At 36.6% G+C, this 15,174-nt stretch overlaps 1 protein-coding gene and 4 gene segments (V, D, J or C); 2 read left to right on the plus strand and 3 right to left on the minus strand.

Moving 5' to 3' along the window:
* Window positions 1-977, plus strand: part of stub1 (STIP1 homology and U-Box containing protein 1) — a 5,486-nt gene extending 4,509 nt beyond the window's left edge. For both annotated transcript variants that reach the window (XM_043226160.1, XM_043226159.1), the window contains exon 8: window positions 1-977. This exon is cut by the window's left edge and continues 75 nt beyond it. In XM_043226160.1, the coding sequence (XP_043082095.1) occupies window positions 1-51 (51 nt within the window). In that variant the 3' untranslated portion in view covers window positions 52-977.
* The window catches only part of LOC122329697, a 601,685-nt gene extending 597,519 nt beyond the window's left edge, over window positions 1-4,166 (minus strand). Inside the window, 3 exon segments of the V gene segment in view lie at window positions 1,518-1,839; window positions 1,918-3,007; window positions 4,075-4,166. Coding sequence covers window positions 1,518-1,839; window positions 1,918-1,966 — 371 coding nt within the window.
* Window positions 1-6,584, minus strand: part of LOC122329698 — a 610,329-nt gene extending 603,745 nt beyond the window's left edge. Inside the window, 2 exon segments of the V gene segment in view lie at window positions 6,029-6,342; window positions 6,426-6,584. Of these exon segments, the coding sequence occupies window positions 6,029-6,342; window positions 6,426-6,474 (363 nt within the window).
* The window catches only part of LOC122329696, a 603,783-nt gene extending 595,001 nt beyond the window's left edge, over window positions 1-8,782 (plus strand). The window contains 2 exon segments of the V gene segment in view: window positions 7,104-7,141; window positions 8,353-8,782. Of these exon segments, the coding sequence occupies window positions 7,104-7,141; window positions 8,353-8,669 (355 nt within the window).
* Window positions 8,783-11,616: 2,834 nt separating this feature from the next.
* On the minus strand, window positions 11,617-13,072 carry LOC122329707. The segment is given in 2 exon segments: window positions 11,617-12,794; window positions 12,903-13,072. Coding segments are annotated over 2 exon segments (366 nt in total).
* Between the last annotated feature and the right edge of the window lie 2,102 nt (window positions 13,073-15,174).

Raw genomic sequence — 15,174 nt, forward strand, 5'->3', positions numbered from 1 at the left:
GAGGTGATCGACGCTTTCATCCAGGAGAACGGCTGGGTGGAGGACTACTAAACACACACACACACACACACACTCTCTGTCGAGCGGACCGCAGCGGTTTCCTCACGAATCCTCTCCTGTATGTTAATGCACTTTAATCAGTGGAGCTTTGCTGTGGAGTCTCTCGCCCGCAAGGAGTCTTTCTCGCCGTCTTTCCACTTTGTCCTTCCTCGCCGGACAGAACAATCCCCATCCCGCCGGTTTTGTTCGGACACTCGCTTTCAATCGGCTGATGTTTGCCGCACACGATGATGCTGTAATTTCCTCGTTGAATGTTAAAATAGCGACGTTACCGATGACTCATCACCGATAATCATTCAGAGGAAACGTGCGCAGGTTGGTGTGTGTGTGTGTGTGTGTGTGTTTTTTTGTTTTTTTATCTGTCACTTACGAGATCTATATGCAGAATGAATGGGATATATGCGAGTGTAAAAAAAAAAATCTAACCTGAGTAGAATGTTTCTAAGATGCTTCGGGTTCTAGCAAGACGCCGTTTTTTTTATTTTGTAACGAGCGTGAAAACATATATTCAGACATTCATCCACATACCGGCTGCCAATCAAGGAAACCGAAGTGAGAATCGGTGGCATGCAGATGACATCATCATCTTCATCATCATCATCATCATCGTCGTCGTTATGGTGTATCATAAGTTTAGTCTCACTCTTGTGTGTCTGTGCGTTAGAGCGAGAGGTAAGTGATTAATTCACACTATATTGATTTAGCCTTTCCCTCTGGAGCTTTGGGGAGTTTTCCGTTTCCTGTCATGAACACACACTTCCTGTTTAGCATCAGTATTTTTCAGAGAGCCCTTGCTAGCTGCTGGACGTCAGAGTTCCTCAACTGCTCGTCCGGCTGGGTTATTCCGATATTCCCCGAGTGTAACGAGTTTAGGTTGGATGCATGTTCAATAAATGTTATTTTGTTTCGTTTTGTAACAACGGGGTTGACTTGAGTCTTATTCTTTTCGACGGAGTGAGCGTTGGGACTCTTAAGGAAACCACAAGTGCTATACACATTTTCAACCACCAACTAACCCTCACGTTTTCAAACCTAATTTTTTTTTTTTACGTTTAATTTTCTTTAAGCCACTCCAAATGCAGGAGGTGGTGAGTGTTGTCCAGGAGAGGGCGATAAGAGACAAGCCACCAGGAACATGGAGAAAACAAGACCAGAAATGACGAGCCAAGCGCAGATCTAAATATTGTACTAGATGCTCTGCAGCTTTTTGTGAACTGGTGATTGAAAAGTTTACGGAATGTTTATTGGTGTGGGGATGCCTAGTTTAATTCCTGAACGTTGCTATTGTGTTGAGCGCGAGTAATGTTCAGTTTAATTGCCCTCTTTTTTTAAACATTTTTGAAAATGTCATTTGAAAATATTTGAAAACCTTCTGTTGAGTGAGAGATAGTTTCAGTTCAGTCTCTGAGACTCTGAATGAAGGAGGTTTTTGTACGACTCTTTATCACTGTGTGAACACACCATTACCAGTGCTGTGATAACTCTGACAGTAATAATGTCCAGCATCTTCAGTCTGGACTCCACTGATGGTCAGAGAGAAATCACTGTTAGATCCACTGCCACTGAATCTAGATGGAGTTCCTGACTGGAGACGGTTTGCTAAATAAATCAGGAGTTTAGGAGCTTCTCCAGGTTTCTGTAAGTACCAGGCTAAATAATGTCCAAAAGCACTATGATAATACACATCTGTACTGGTTTTGCAGCTGATTCTGACTGTTTCTCCTCGTCTCTCTGCTGTTGTTGAGGGACTCTGAGTGACGCTGATCTGTCCTCTACACTCTGAAACACACAACAAGAAGAAAATCAAGTCAAAACTTGGACCATATACTTGAAGAAATGAACTTGTGCTCCACAAACCTTGAGCAAACGCTGTGAGAGTCCAGATGAAGATGATGATGAAGGTCATGTTGATGAAGATTGTTGTGTGTGTCGGTGATGAAGTGTTAAAGTCACAGCACTATAAACACTCTCAGAGCACTGAAGCAGCTCATCAATATGCAAACACTCTCCACATCATTTACCTGAACACAGTCACTCATCAACAGACACCAAACACAATTACTGATTCATCTTTTACATGATGTTATACGTTCTAAAAGCTAGGAGGTTTTGAATGATATTAGACCGTTCACTTCTAAAGAAATCTACAACAAGATCTTTAGTATATTATTGGGACTCTCTCCTATGAGACTTGTTTGACTGTAGTTGGATAGAAACATGAGTTCATTCTTTCATTTTATGTCAAATCCATGGTTTCTGCAGGTTTTTACAGACATGAGGATCATCACACACCTGTCTCTGAATCTCCGAGTTTGATTTTTTCCGGGTTCATGCTTTTATTAATAACACATAAACCTGATGTAGTAAAGTAAGGTAGTGTCCGCTGTCATCATTTGTGATCTTGTGGGTCATTTTAATTTCAGGTCTTTCATTTTATAAACAAAGTTTTCTCGGCGGAGCATAAAAACACCTGCAGATTCGTAACGAAACAAGAAAATGCAGCCGAATGATAAACCTCAGAGATAAAATGATAGATAAATCAAATGTAAAATTTGAAGATAAATACGCATGACACACATATCATTCATCTGTCAGTGTTTTGATGTTTAATAGCTATTTGAAGTGTTTCTGGTATTACAGGATGAAGATCTGCTTTATTCTGACAGAAACACATCCTGATGATGCAAATATTATTTCACTTACTTTCAGCGATTGACTCTTGATTCTGTGACTTGAGTCACTTTGACTTACAGAGAGATGAGGTTTCCTCATTTTCTTCACCTCCCAGACTGAACAGATGACGTTGTCGTCAGATACCGGTTTTTATTTCTCATCGTACTGCGGAGGAGTCCAACAAAAGTTCAAACTGGACAGAATCGCTCATTTTAGCAGAGGTCAGAGGTCATCTCAGAGGTCGCAGGTCAAGCTGGAGCTGTATCTGGAGGCTCTGTAGACGCAGTCATGAATTTTACTTTAGAAACGGTCATTTAGTGAATTTAATTCATTGCCTCTTCAGTTTAAAGTAAAGAACTTGTAACATCTGTGTTAATTTATAGTTACAGGCAGTAGTTGCTCATCTAGGGACCAGTAGGTTCGACTCGGGAGGCGTTTATTAATAAACTCAAGTTCTTATAGAGAAAAAAAAGATGTACTTGAAAGAATATTTTTCAGAAAATATAAAAGTAGGAAAATTGACAGAATTGACAAGAGCAATTAGATATTACATAATAAAAGAGAAATTACATAACATGTTAAAATCAATGTACAAGATTAGACGCTAATCTGGGTGCACACGGTTTTGGATTCAACTCACACCATGAAATAGTCCCAAGAACATCAGACTATCAAACAACAAAAAGAAAAGTTCAGTGAAAACACTTTGTAGATTCACATAAATTTCACTCAAAATACAAAAGGAAATACAGATTCAACAGGGAAAAGAATCATTCAAATTAAATCGACTTTTACAATCCTTTCAGTTCAAAGATTCAGTTTGGTAAACCGATTCCTTCGATTCAGTTCAAACTGTTCGGTCCAAATAGTTTTGGTTCAACAAGTCAAAGCAGAAAAAAAGCTCAGTTCAGTCTGTTCATTAAACTCGGTTCCTTTGAATCTGAATCAAAAGAGTCGCCGGAAAAGTTTGGTATGAAGAAAGTTAAAAGGAAGAAAAACAGCTCCACAAAAAGTATACATTGCTTTGAGCAATCGCTGGAAGAAAAGTAAAATTGAACTCTTCTTCCTCTTTCTGAGGTTAAATTAACTCGCTATCATGAAGCGCGTTGAACTAAACGAATTTCCAGCAGGGGGAAAAAAACCTGACCCGCATAAACACAGGCAATAATACATTCACACAAGCACATCATAATTATCGTTACACAATATGAACTTTAAGCTCTAACACATGCATTACTGTTAAACAACAGACTTCTCTTAACTCGTGAGAAACTACATTTAAGATTAAGGAACTGGAGTTTGCGCACACACAGCCATTTGCGTTAGAAAATGTGAACTCACCACAGAAAATAAACAACAAAAAGTGAATTTTTATCCCCTTAGCTCTTTTTTTCAGTTATTTTGCTGCTCGTCTCATGAATCTCACGGAGAGAAACTAAAATGGCGGCTAACACTAGCGGCTAACGTGGTGGGCGGGGCTTCTGTTCCAGTCTAACGCAATTGGATGATCACCGATACGTCAATCAATTTACTGACATACAACTAACATACATTTTATAGTTTTCTTTTCTTTTTTTTTATAGTTTTTACACACTATTCAGTTAATTCTCATTAATGCATTTCTTTAACATTGTTTATTTGTGTATAATTAATGTATTTTATAATACAGGGTTACATCAACGCTCTCCACATCATTTACCTGAACACAGTCACTCATCAACAGACACCAAACACAATTACTGATTCATCTTTTAATATTTGATCTTCTAATAGCCAGGCTGATATTAAATCACATCATTCTCGTCTTCAAGGCCAACCGTAGTATATTATCCTGACTCTCTCCTGCAAGACTTTGAGATTATTTGTGACTTTAGTCGGATTGAAACATGACTCTTAAATCATATATTTTATGTTATATCCATGCATAATTCTGCAGGTTTGTACAGACATGAGGATCATCACACACCTGTCTCTGAATCACTGAATCAAATGAATTTAATCATAACTAAAGGTTGCTTTGTTTGTTGGTGTGTGTTTGAGAAGTTAGTGAAGCGTTCAGGAGGTTTTTCTTCAACTGCTCTATTAGTTTTAGCGACACCAAACTGGTTGTTGGCAGTAAGTCAATCATCATTTAATATTATTCATACAAAAATCGACTGCCAAACGCTTTGTGGCTATATTGAAGGTATGCACATTTTAGTTATGTATTTTAATTGTATGTTTAGTTCACAATGAGTGTTTAGCAATCGACCTTGTAATGATTTGTCTTGGCGTCTGTGAACCATAATCATATCTTATTTCTTCATGACTTTTATGACTTTTCAGAGCTCCAGCTATTTACTTTTTATTAAGTCATAATTAGATTCTTAAAACAAATAAATTAATTAAAAAGTTACCCTAAAATCAAATGTACATTATTTGTCCTTTTGGTACCACTTAATATTTTACTTATTATTTTACTAAATACTTGATATTTACTGAAAGCCTGCAGATATTTTCCAACTCTGATTTCTGGTTGCTGAATTGTATTTTTGTTCATGTTTGATAGATTAATCCTTTATAGTAGACATGCCATACATAAGTTATGTTTTCTATAGTTTAAATCTTTTGTACCCAATTATCAGAATATTTCACCAAACGTTTATCGCTTCGTTGATCACCATAAAACTTAATAACTTCATTCAGTGGACCATGAAAAACACTTCAGATAAATGAAGAAACAGCCTGAAGCTCACAAACACTGTATAGTGTTAGATATATTTAATAAGATAAAGTGTGTTGAAAGAGCATGCTTTATACTTCATTTAATATTCAAGAAAATCCAACACTCAGACTTCGGTCGGGTGACTCTCTGAACAGGAACAGCTTTACTTTTGCTGATGGACTGATGAGACGGTTGTAAAGTCTAAATACTGGTCGTGTGAGACTTGAGCGGCTTTTTGGACTGGATGATGATGAATAAACTGTTCGGCAGCAACATCTTTTGTGTCCTGCTCAAACATTTTGGAATCTGCTGCAGAATGTTTCACTGGAAAGAAGAAAAAATGAGGCATCGTAAAAATATATATATCGTTTAAAATATTACTGATTGAAAAACGAGCGAGTGGAGAGTAGAACAGATGAACCACAAGATCTAAAAAAAAACATTAGCATTATATTAAAGTAATGATGGACCTTAAGAAAATGTATATTAATTCATATCTGTGTTTCTGCTCTGTTGAGTGAGAGATAGTTTCAGTTCAGTCTCTGAGACTCTGAATGAAGGAGGTTTTTGTACGACTCTTTATCACTGTGTGAACACATCTTTACTGTTGATATAGTGATAACTCTGACAGTAATAATGTCCAGCATCTTCAGTCTGGACTCCACTGATGGTCAGAGAGAAATCAGTCCCATATTGTGCTCCATTCCCAGTGAATCGACTGAAACTGTTATCATAGAGATCATTTACTCCAGTAATGATGAGTTTAGGAGCTTCTCCAGGTTTCTGCTGATACCAAGCTAAACCCCAGCCTGATATCCCAGGTTCAGTTTTACACGTTATAGTGGCGTCTTGTCCTTCAGAAACAGGCAGAACTTCAGGCTGAGTCACAGTGATTCCTCTGGATGCTGCAGACAACAACATTATATGTGTTTCATCAAATGAAATCAACATTAAAGAGTCAGAAATGAGCATCTTTCTCTTCTGTTACCTGGAATAAAAGCTGTCAGAATCCAGATGAAGCTGCTGAAGAGATTCATTTTGTACCGTGGTAAACAGCGGTGTGTTATAAAGTGTTTGAGTCTGAACGCTATAAACACTCAGAGCGCTGAAGCATGTGTCGATGCAAAGTGACTCTCTGGAAAAACCCTCCTGGAGCGAAACAGACGTGAAGATGAAAACTGAGCCTGGAAATGTGTTTTAGTCTCATGATCCAGTGGAGTGTGTTTCCACTTCTTTAGAAATCTGGAAATGAGTCATTTATCGTTCTGAGTGAGTCTCTGGTTCAGACTAGATGCTTTCTGACGATTCAGTGACAGAAACGAATCATTCAGAGAATCAAGTGTTTTACTGTGAACTCCATGAGAGGGCAAAGGTCATCCCAGAGGTCAGAGGTCATCAAAACACATTAAAATTACTTTTTGAGAAATACGTTTGATTTTATTATAAACTCATGATTATATTAATAATTTGGATTTAATTTATGATTTGACTTTAGTTCAGTAATCTGTGTGTGACGTTGAGTCCTATATCAGTGTGTGTGTGTGTGTGTGTGTGTGTCTGCTGGAGTGTGTGTGTGTGTGTGTGTGTGTGTGTGTGTGTGTGTGTGTGTTTATCTGAGTGTGACGGAGGTTTTTGTACGACTCTTTCTCTAGAATAAAACACTGTGGTACACTTTTGGTGGAGGAACTAAACTGGTGATCAGAAGTAAGTCTTTCTTTAATTATTTAATATAAATATATAATGTGTGTGTTTTAAAAGAGGTTCAAAGTTCATTTAAGAACTTTTGGAAACAATATTCTTAATTTATTAAAACATATATCACATAGAAGATTTATTTAAATCTCATTTAATGTAAAATTTCAGTTTTATTGATAGATTTCACCAATTATTGCATTTAATCAAATGTTGTCTGCTATACACTCTTAAAAATAAAGCTGCTTCACGATGCCATAGAAGAACCTTTTTGATTAAATGGTTCCTTAAAGAACCTTCAACATCTGAAGAACCTTTCTGTCTCACAAAACGCTCTTTGTGTCGAAATAAGGTTCTTCAGATTATAAAAATGTAAGAAAGAGATGGTTCTTTAAAAAACTGATTGTTTCTTTCATGGCTTCGCTGCGAAAAAACCTTTTGAAGCAACTTTATTTTCAAAAGTGTATGAGGTGTAAGTCATATTTGATTTCTTCCACATCTTTTCCATTTTAAGCTGTAGTTCATATTAAATGATCATTTTTCAGTATTTCAATTTAACGCAATTATGATGATCTTTCATTTATTTCAGTTAGTTCATGAAACAAAAGCTGGATGACACAGACATGAGATAATTTCATTACTGTCCAAAATTCATTCAGTTGCTAAATATCTTAAACTATTAAATGCATTGTTATATTAAATTTATTCATAATTGTGTTTATGTGAACGAACATCCTAAATGTTGACTGTTTTCAAATTAATAACATCCTGAAATAAGCAATTATGAAAGTTTCACAATATAATTATCAGAGATACTTATTTTAGAAAGAAAGAAATCAGCACACATTTTACAGCGTGTCATGTTTCCTTCAGAAAAGTGATATATTTATGAACACAGCGTAAAGTGTCTTATACTTGATAGACTGTAAAAATAAATGTGTAAAATGTACTTCTTTTCACTTCCAAAAATGTAACAGTATCGTAAAACGACATTTAATATCCAGTTATATTTCTTAGATTGTTATATATATATATTATACATGGACTGATAAACAGGTTTTCACTGCATTTTTACAGTCTTTTACCATTAAAGTATCACTTTCTTAATAGTGTTGATTTATTCAGCTGATGGAGAATACTTGTGTGTTATATGAAGGACAGTAAAGTGAAGATAGTGTGTGAGCTGTGAAGAAGTGAGTGTTGTGTGTGTTTGTGTGTTTCAGCTGGTCCCGCAGTGAAGCCCTCCGTGTCTCTGCTGCCTCCCTCTTCTCTGCAGATCTCTGGAGACTCAGCAGCACTGCTCTGCCTGCTCAGCTCTTACTCTCCACAGGGGGCGCAGGTGAGCTGGACGCTGGACGGGTCAGAGGTCAGCGACGGGGTTCAGACCAGCGCAGAGAGCGAGCGGGACGGACTCTACAGCCGCAGCAGCGTCCTGAGCCTCAGCAAAGCACGCTGGGAAAACGCCGAGCGCTTGGTCTGCAGAGTAACACACGAAGGAGGAGATCAAGAGAGAGAGTTCCTCAAGAGCTCCGAGTGCTGATGTTTCTCCAGTGAAGAGCAGCAGGATTCACAGCAGATTTACAGCTCAATACTCAAGCGCTCTTTCCATCTGCTGCCGTTGCTGTTCGTTCAATAAAGCTTCTGAACGCCTTACATTTGTGTTTCAGCGTGTCCTTCCTTCACTAAACTTTCAGCTGCTGTTGATGGATTGTAAGAGTTGAGAACAGCTGCGTTTAGCAGTAAATGTGACCTGAAGCTCTTGGGCTTTGAACATGGTCTCTGGAGACGGAGCTGCTCTATTCTGAGAGCGTCACAATCACTAAACACTGTTTGATTGGTTTAATGCTCTCAACTGGAACAGATTCGCTTTCGCTTCTGCATTTATGAAGTGTGTCTGCTAGTTTTAGAAAACTGAATAAACTTCATAAACAGTTTAAAGATGTGGATTCATGTTGATTCTGATTAATATTATATTTTGTAATTTAAAAGTAAACACATACATGATACAGGCTTCTTAAAATATATCAAGGAATTCAATACACTGATCAAATATTTTAGAAATAAACACACCTCGAGAAAGCATGCCATATTTCATATTTCATAATGTCTTTTTTCTTATGTTTATATATATCTGTGTCTCAAAATGACAAATAAGACAAATATTTCCAGGTTTTACATTATCATGACATTATTAAGTCTCCTAAAAATATGAAAAATTTGAAATATCCTACGATTGAGTATTTTATTTTAAGAAAAAATTATCAGGCTGTATAAAATGAAATAACAATGATTGAAAAATATAAAGTGGACATGAGAACATGTAAAAAACTATAACTAAATCAAAATAATTTCAAATTATCTTCAAAATCATTGTTGAAGCTCAACATAATTGATATTAAGTTCATATCTGTGTTTCTGCTCTGTTGAGTGAGAGATAGTTTCAGTTCAGTCTCTGAGACTCTGAATGAAGGAGGTTTTTGTACGACTCTTTATCACTGTGTGAACACATAACCACTGATATAGTGATAACTCTGACAGTAATAATGTCCAGCATCTTCAGTCTGGACTCCACTGATGGTCAGAGAGAAATCACTGTTAGATCCACTGCCACTGAATCTAGATGGAGTTCTGACCACGGTGTCTATTCCATAAATCAGGAGTTTAGGAGCTTCTCCAGGTTTCTTAAGGTACCAGCTAAGACACTGCTTTCCATTACAACAGCAGGCTGGATCTGTGTTAAATGAACAGGTCACAGTGACTGATTGTCCAGTTTGAGCGAGCAGCTCAGATGGACTTGACTCACCGTCACCTGCCCGATAGATTCTGTCAAATCAGAAAGATTAAAAATCACAAACACATTCACAACTTTCTTCACATCAATGAATAAGTAAGTGACTTTACGTAACTTATTTACTGACACCAACAGCTCGACATAATACCCAGCGCCCAGATCAATATGGGGGTGAAAGTCATTTTGTTGGTTGCAGGTTCAGTTCTAGTGAAAATCTGTGAAGTTTTAACATCACGTTATAAACACATGTACGAGCACAGAAGTGTGTGTCTCATGTAAAAAACACTCTCTATGCAAACAAAGACGGACAACATCGGCGAGATTTACGTGGTCTTTAGAAAATGTCATCAGTTTATTCAGAAACAAATTACAGAGCTGGTAAAAACGGCGTCTAGGCAGCATTTTGAATGAAATGAAAATGAAAAGAATTTAGATGCTCAAATGCTCAAAATACTTCTTGACTATTAATGTATAATATTGTGCAGCTTCATATGTTTGTGGAAACTGTGATACTAAATTTATTTTCAGAGCCCTTTTATGAGCAGCATTTATTTAAAATCTTTTGTAACGTTATAAATATATTTCATATCTATTTTATATTTCTCTCAAAAGACAAAAGATTTTTTTGCACAGAAATATGATGTATATTGTTACTATATTAAAGTGATACAACATTATATTGAATAAAATACATATATTAAACCCATAAAAAAGTTCTACATGTCCAGCCAGTAATAATATTATATGAATATGTATATATAAATGTAAATTGCTGCACTTTTGAGCGAGACATACAATAATACATAATAATAATTGATGGGAAAAACAGTTTAAATCTACATCATTGAGACTGAAATGGTACAAACTAAGTAACAATTGTGTTTTTATATCAGTTTTGCCAGCAGTTATCACTGTCCTAACATGATGCTTTGGTTCAGACAGAGGGTTGAACTACTGAAGTGCGAATATAGAGCATGATAGAGCATTAACTGTTCAAAACTGTCATCATTCATTTGAACTCTGAATAAATCTACAAGAACAAATTTAGTAAGGATATCATCAAAATCAATTTTAAATCTATAGCTCCGCTCAGTGGACATTTTCTTTGAAACTGAGGTCAAACATGCAGTTCTTCTCTAAGAGCAAGATCAGTGTTGCACAAAAAGTGCTCAGAGGTACATATTTTTATGAAACCATTTTAGGAGATTTCAACAGTAACTATTTTTTGAACTGCTGACACAAATATACATTTGTAGTACTTTAAATTTTTGCGCCATCAACTGCTCTTTATGTCAAGCATGTTAAATGAATGAGCACAACGGTCAAGATTGAACTGTGAAAACAAGAGTCATTGAACTTGAAGTTTAAGATCTGTTTGTGCTCCTCAGAGTTATGGGTTTGGAGTGACATAAGGCCGAGAAAATTATTAAAATGATGCTATGACCTATCCCTCCTCTCACAGTCATATTAAATCTAATTATTCCAAGTTACATCAATGTAAGTCCAGTTTCCAGCATTACTCTTCTCCCTACACAGAGTCAGAATCTGAGCTGACAGTGCAAGAAGACAAAAACCTGAGAGAAAGACAAAAGTTATTTCAGCTCCTCCTCTGAGCAGCTGTAGGATCAGTTCAGTCTCTGACTCAGGGTTTTGTATCACTCTTTATCAGCGTGTGAACACAACATCACTGTTGATTTCATGTAAACTCCGGTCAGCAGGAAAGGTCTCTTCAGTCTTCTGCGCAGGATCAGATGTCCCCTCGGCTTCTGAAGATGGTCATGTCCTTCCACCATGAAATGAAAGGAACCGTTCAGGACGACGGCTTATCTTCAGAAGACTTCCCGATCCGAAGCGGCTGTATCCTTCAGCATCTTCTTCTCTCTGCTGCCGCTCCACTCCTTCAGTCAGTCAGAAGATAGTGTCTTCATCCGTACTAGCAGCGATGGTGACCTTTTCAGTGTTGCATGTGTCAAAGTGTACACTATGTATCAACCATATATATGAACATTTATTAAACAACTGCAATCAAATGGACAGATGGATAGATCTACATGACATGTATTTGAGAAAATGATGGTAATATTTTAAACTGTCCCAATTTAGAATAAATTTTACGTATGTTTTACTTCATTAGTTAAAATACTTCATATGTAGAAATGTTATATTTGTGCGTGTGTATGTTAGATGTGTGTATGGGTCATCTGAAAGTTTTCATCAGTAGTGTACAGTAACTGAGACTCAATGCTGGGTTTATTGAGAAAGACATAATATGGCAGTTTTAAAAGTCAGACATCATCTGCTCTTCATGTGAATCTTTCCTGAACCATTCTTCAGTTATTGAACTGAAACTGAGTTTCTGTCACTGAATTGAAGTTTAGAAATTCATCCAATCAAAACCTCAGAGATCTACTCTTCTCCCTAAAGTGAGTCAGAATGAAAGAAGAACGAGCAAAAACAAGAAAGACAACAGAGTTATTTCAGATCCTCCTCTGAGCAGCTGCTGGATCAGTTCAGTCTCTGAGACTCTGAATGAAGGAGGTTTTTGTACGACTCTTTATCACTGTGTGAACACACCACCACTGTGATAACTCTGACAGTAATAATGTCCAGCATCTTCAGTCTGGACTCCACTGATGGTCAGAGAGAAATCACTGTTAGATCCACTGCCACTGAATCTAGATGGAGTTCCTGACTGGAGACGGTTTGCTAAATAAATCAGGAGTTTAGGAGCTTCTCCAGGTTTCTGTAAGTACCAGGCTAAACGATCACCACCATACACATCTGTACTGGTTTTGCAGCTGATTCTGACTGTTTCTCCTGCTCTCTCTGCTGTTGTTGAGGGACTCTGAGTGACGCTGATCTGTCCTCTACACTCTGAAACACACAACAAGAACTTTTGGTATTGTATTATTTGATGATGAGTGAAAATCAAGTCAAAACTTGGACCATATACTTGAAGAAATGAACTTGTGCTCCACAAACCTTGAGCAAACGCTGTGAGAGTCCAGATGAAGATGATGATGAAGGTCATGTTGATGAAGATTGTTGTGTGTGTCGGTGATGAAGTGTTAAAGTCACAGCACTATAAACACTCTCAGAGCACTGAAGCAGCTCATCAATATGCAAACACTCTCCACATCATTTACCTGAACACAGTCACTCATCAACAGAGTTATGGTAAACACAATTACAGTGATTCAGTGGTCTTTACATGATGTTATCGTTCTGGAAGCTAAGAACGAGGTTTTCTTATGATATTAGACACTTCACTTCTAAGTAAAAAACCTAATATCTTTAGTATATTATTGGGTCTCTCTATGAGACGTGTTTGATGAAAAGTTGGATAGAAACATGAGTTCATTCTTTCATTTTATGTCAAATCCATGGTTTCAGCAGGTTTTACAGACATGAGGATCATCACACACCTGTCTCTGAATCTCCGAGTTTGATTTTTTCCGGTTCATGCTTTTATTAATAACACATAAACCTGATAACAGTCAAAGTAAGGTAGTGTCCGCTGTCATCATTTGTGATCTTGTGGGTCATTTTAATTTCAGGTCTTTCATTTTATAAACAAAGTTTTCTCATGGAGCATAAAAACACCTGCAGATGACCGTAACAGAAACATTTCCAAATGCAGCCGAATGATAAACCTCAGATGTAAATGATAGATAAATCTCAAATGTAAAATTTGAAGATAAATATGCATGACACACATATCATTCATCTGTCAGTGTTTTGATGTTTAATAGCTATTTGAAGTGTTTCTGGTATTACTGCTTTATTCTGACAGAAACACATCCTGATGATGCAAATATTATTTCACTTACTTTCATAAATTATATATAATTGATTCTGTGACTTGAGTCACTTTGACTTACATGAAAGATGAGGTTTCCTCATTTTCATTCAAATCCCAGACTCAAAAAACAGATATAGTCGTTTTTGTCGTCGCCAGATAAAATTATTTTATTTCTCATCGTACTGCGGAGGAGTCCAACAAAAGTTCAAACTGGACAGAATCGCTCATTGTAGCAGAGGTCAGAGGTCATTTGTGAGGTCGCAGGTCAAGCTGGAGCTGTATCTGTAAAGGCTCCCAAAATGCTGCAGAACTTTTGAATTTTACTTTAGAAACGGTCAGTTTTGGTTGGTTTAATCTCATTGCCGCTTCAGTTTAAAGTAAAGAACCTATAACATATGATATGATTGTAGTTACAGAAAATAGTTTTTCATTTAGGGAGAGAAAGGTTGGGCCTCTTCTCTGACTATTAATAAACTTACTTCTTATAGAGAAAAAAGATGTATTTGGAAGAATCTTTTTCAGAAAATTTGATAAAAGTAGGAAAGTGTTTTCTTTCAGACAACACATAATAAAAGAGAAATTACATTTTGTTAAAATCAATGTACAATATTGTAATTTATTTTGGGTGGATATGCTGGTTTTGATTCAACTCACCCATGAAATAGTCTTATTTTTGTGCATCAATTTTCAAACAACAAAAGAAAAGTTCAGTGAAGGGTTTGTCTCACATAAATTTCACTCAAAATGCAAAAAGGAAATACAAATTAATAGGAAAAGAATCATTCAAACTTAAGGGACTTTACAATCCTTTCAGTTCACAGATTCAGTTTGGTAATCGACTAACTTGAGCTCAGTTCAAACTGTTAGCTCCGTGTCAAATGCAATCTGTTCACTTTAAAATAATAATAATAAACAAAGATATATCAAAAGAGTCAATGGAACTGTTTGAGAAAGAAAGTTAAAATTAAAAAGAAGCTGGATTCATTTATACATTGTATTTGAGCGGATGTGTGAAGATGTTTAAAATTGAACTCTGAGCAGCTCTTTCTGAGTTAAATCTCTGAGACCATGAATGAAGGAAGTTTTAAACGAATTTTTATCACTGTGTGAACACTGACCACGAATACTCACAGGCAGTAATACATTCACACAAGCACACTCCACTTATCGTCAGAGAATATGAACTTTAAGCATCCACACATGCATGAATGTTAAATGGAGTTCTTGACTGGAAACTACATTTAAGATAAATAAATCAGGAGTTTAGGAGCTTCTCCAGGTTTACGTTAGTAAAAGGCTAAACGATGTCCACAGAAATTATCATTATACACATCTGTACTTTTTATTGCAGCTGATTCTGACTCAGTTCTCCTGCTGCTCTCTGCTGTTGTTGAGGACTCTGAGTGAGCGCTGATAAAATGGCCTCTAACACTAGCTGAAAACACAACAAGA

The sequence above is a fragment of the Puntigrus tetrazona genome, chromosome 24 (assembly GCF_018831695.1).
Source record: "Puntigrus tetrazona isolate hp1 chromosome 24, ASM1883169v1, whole genome shotgun sequence".
Lineage (NCBI taxonomy): Eukaryota > Metazoa > Chordata > Actinopteri > Cypriniformes > Cyprinidae > Puntigrus > Puntigrus tetrazona.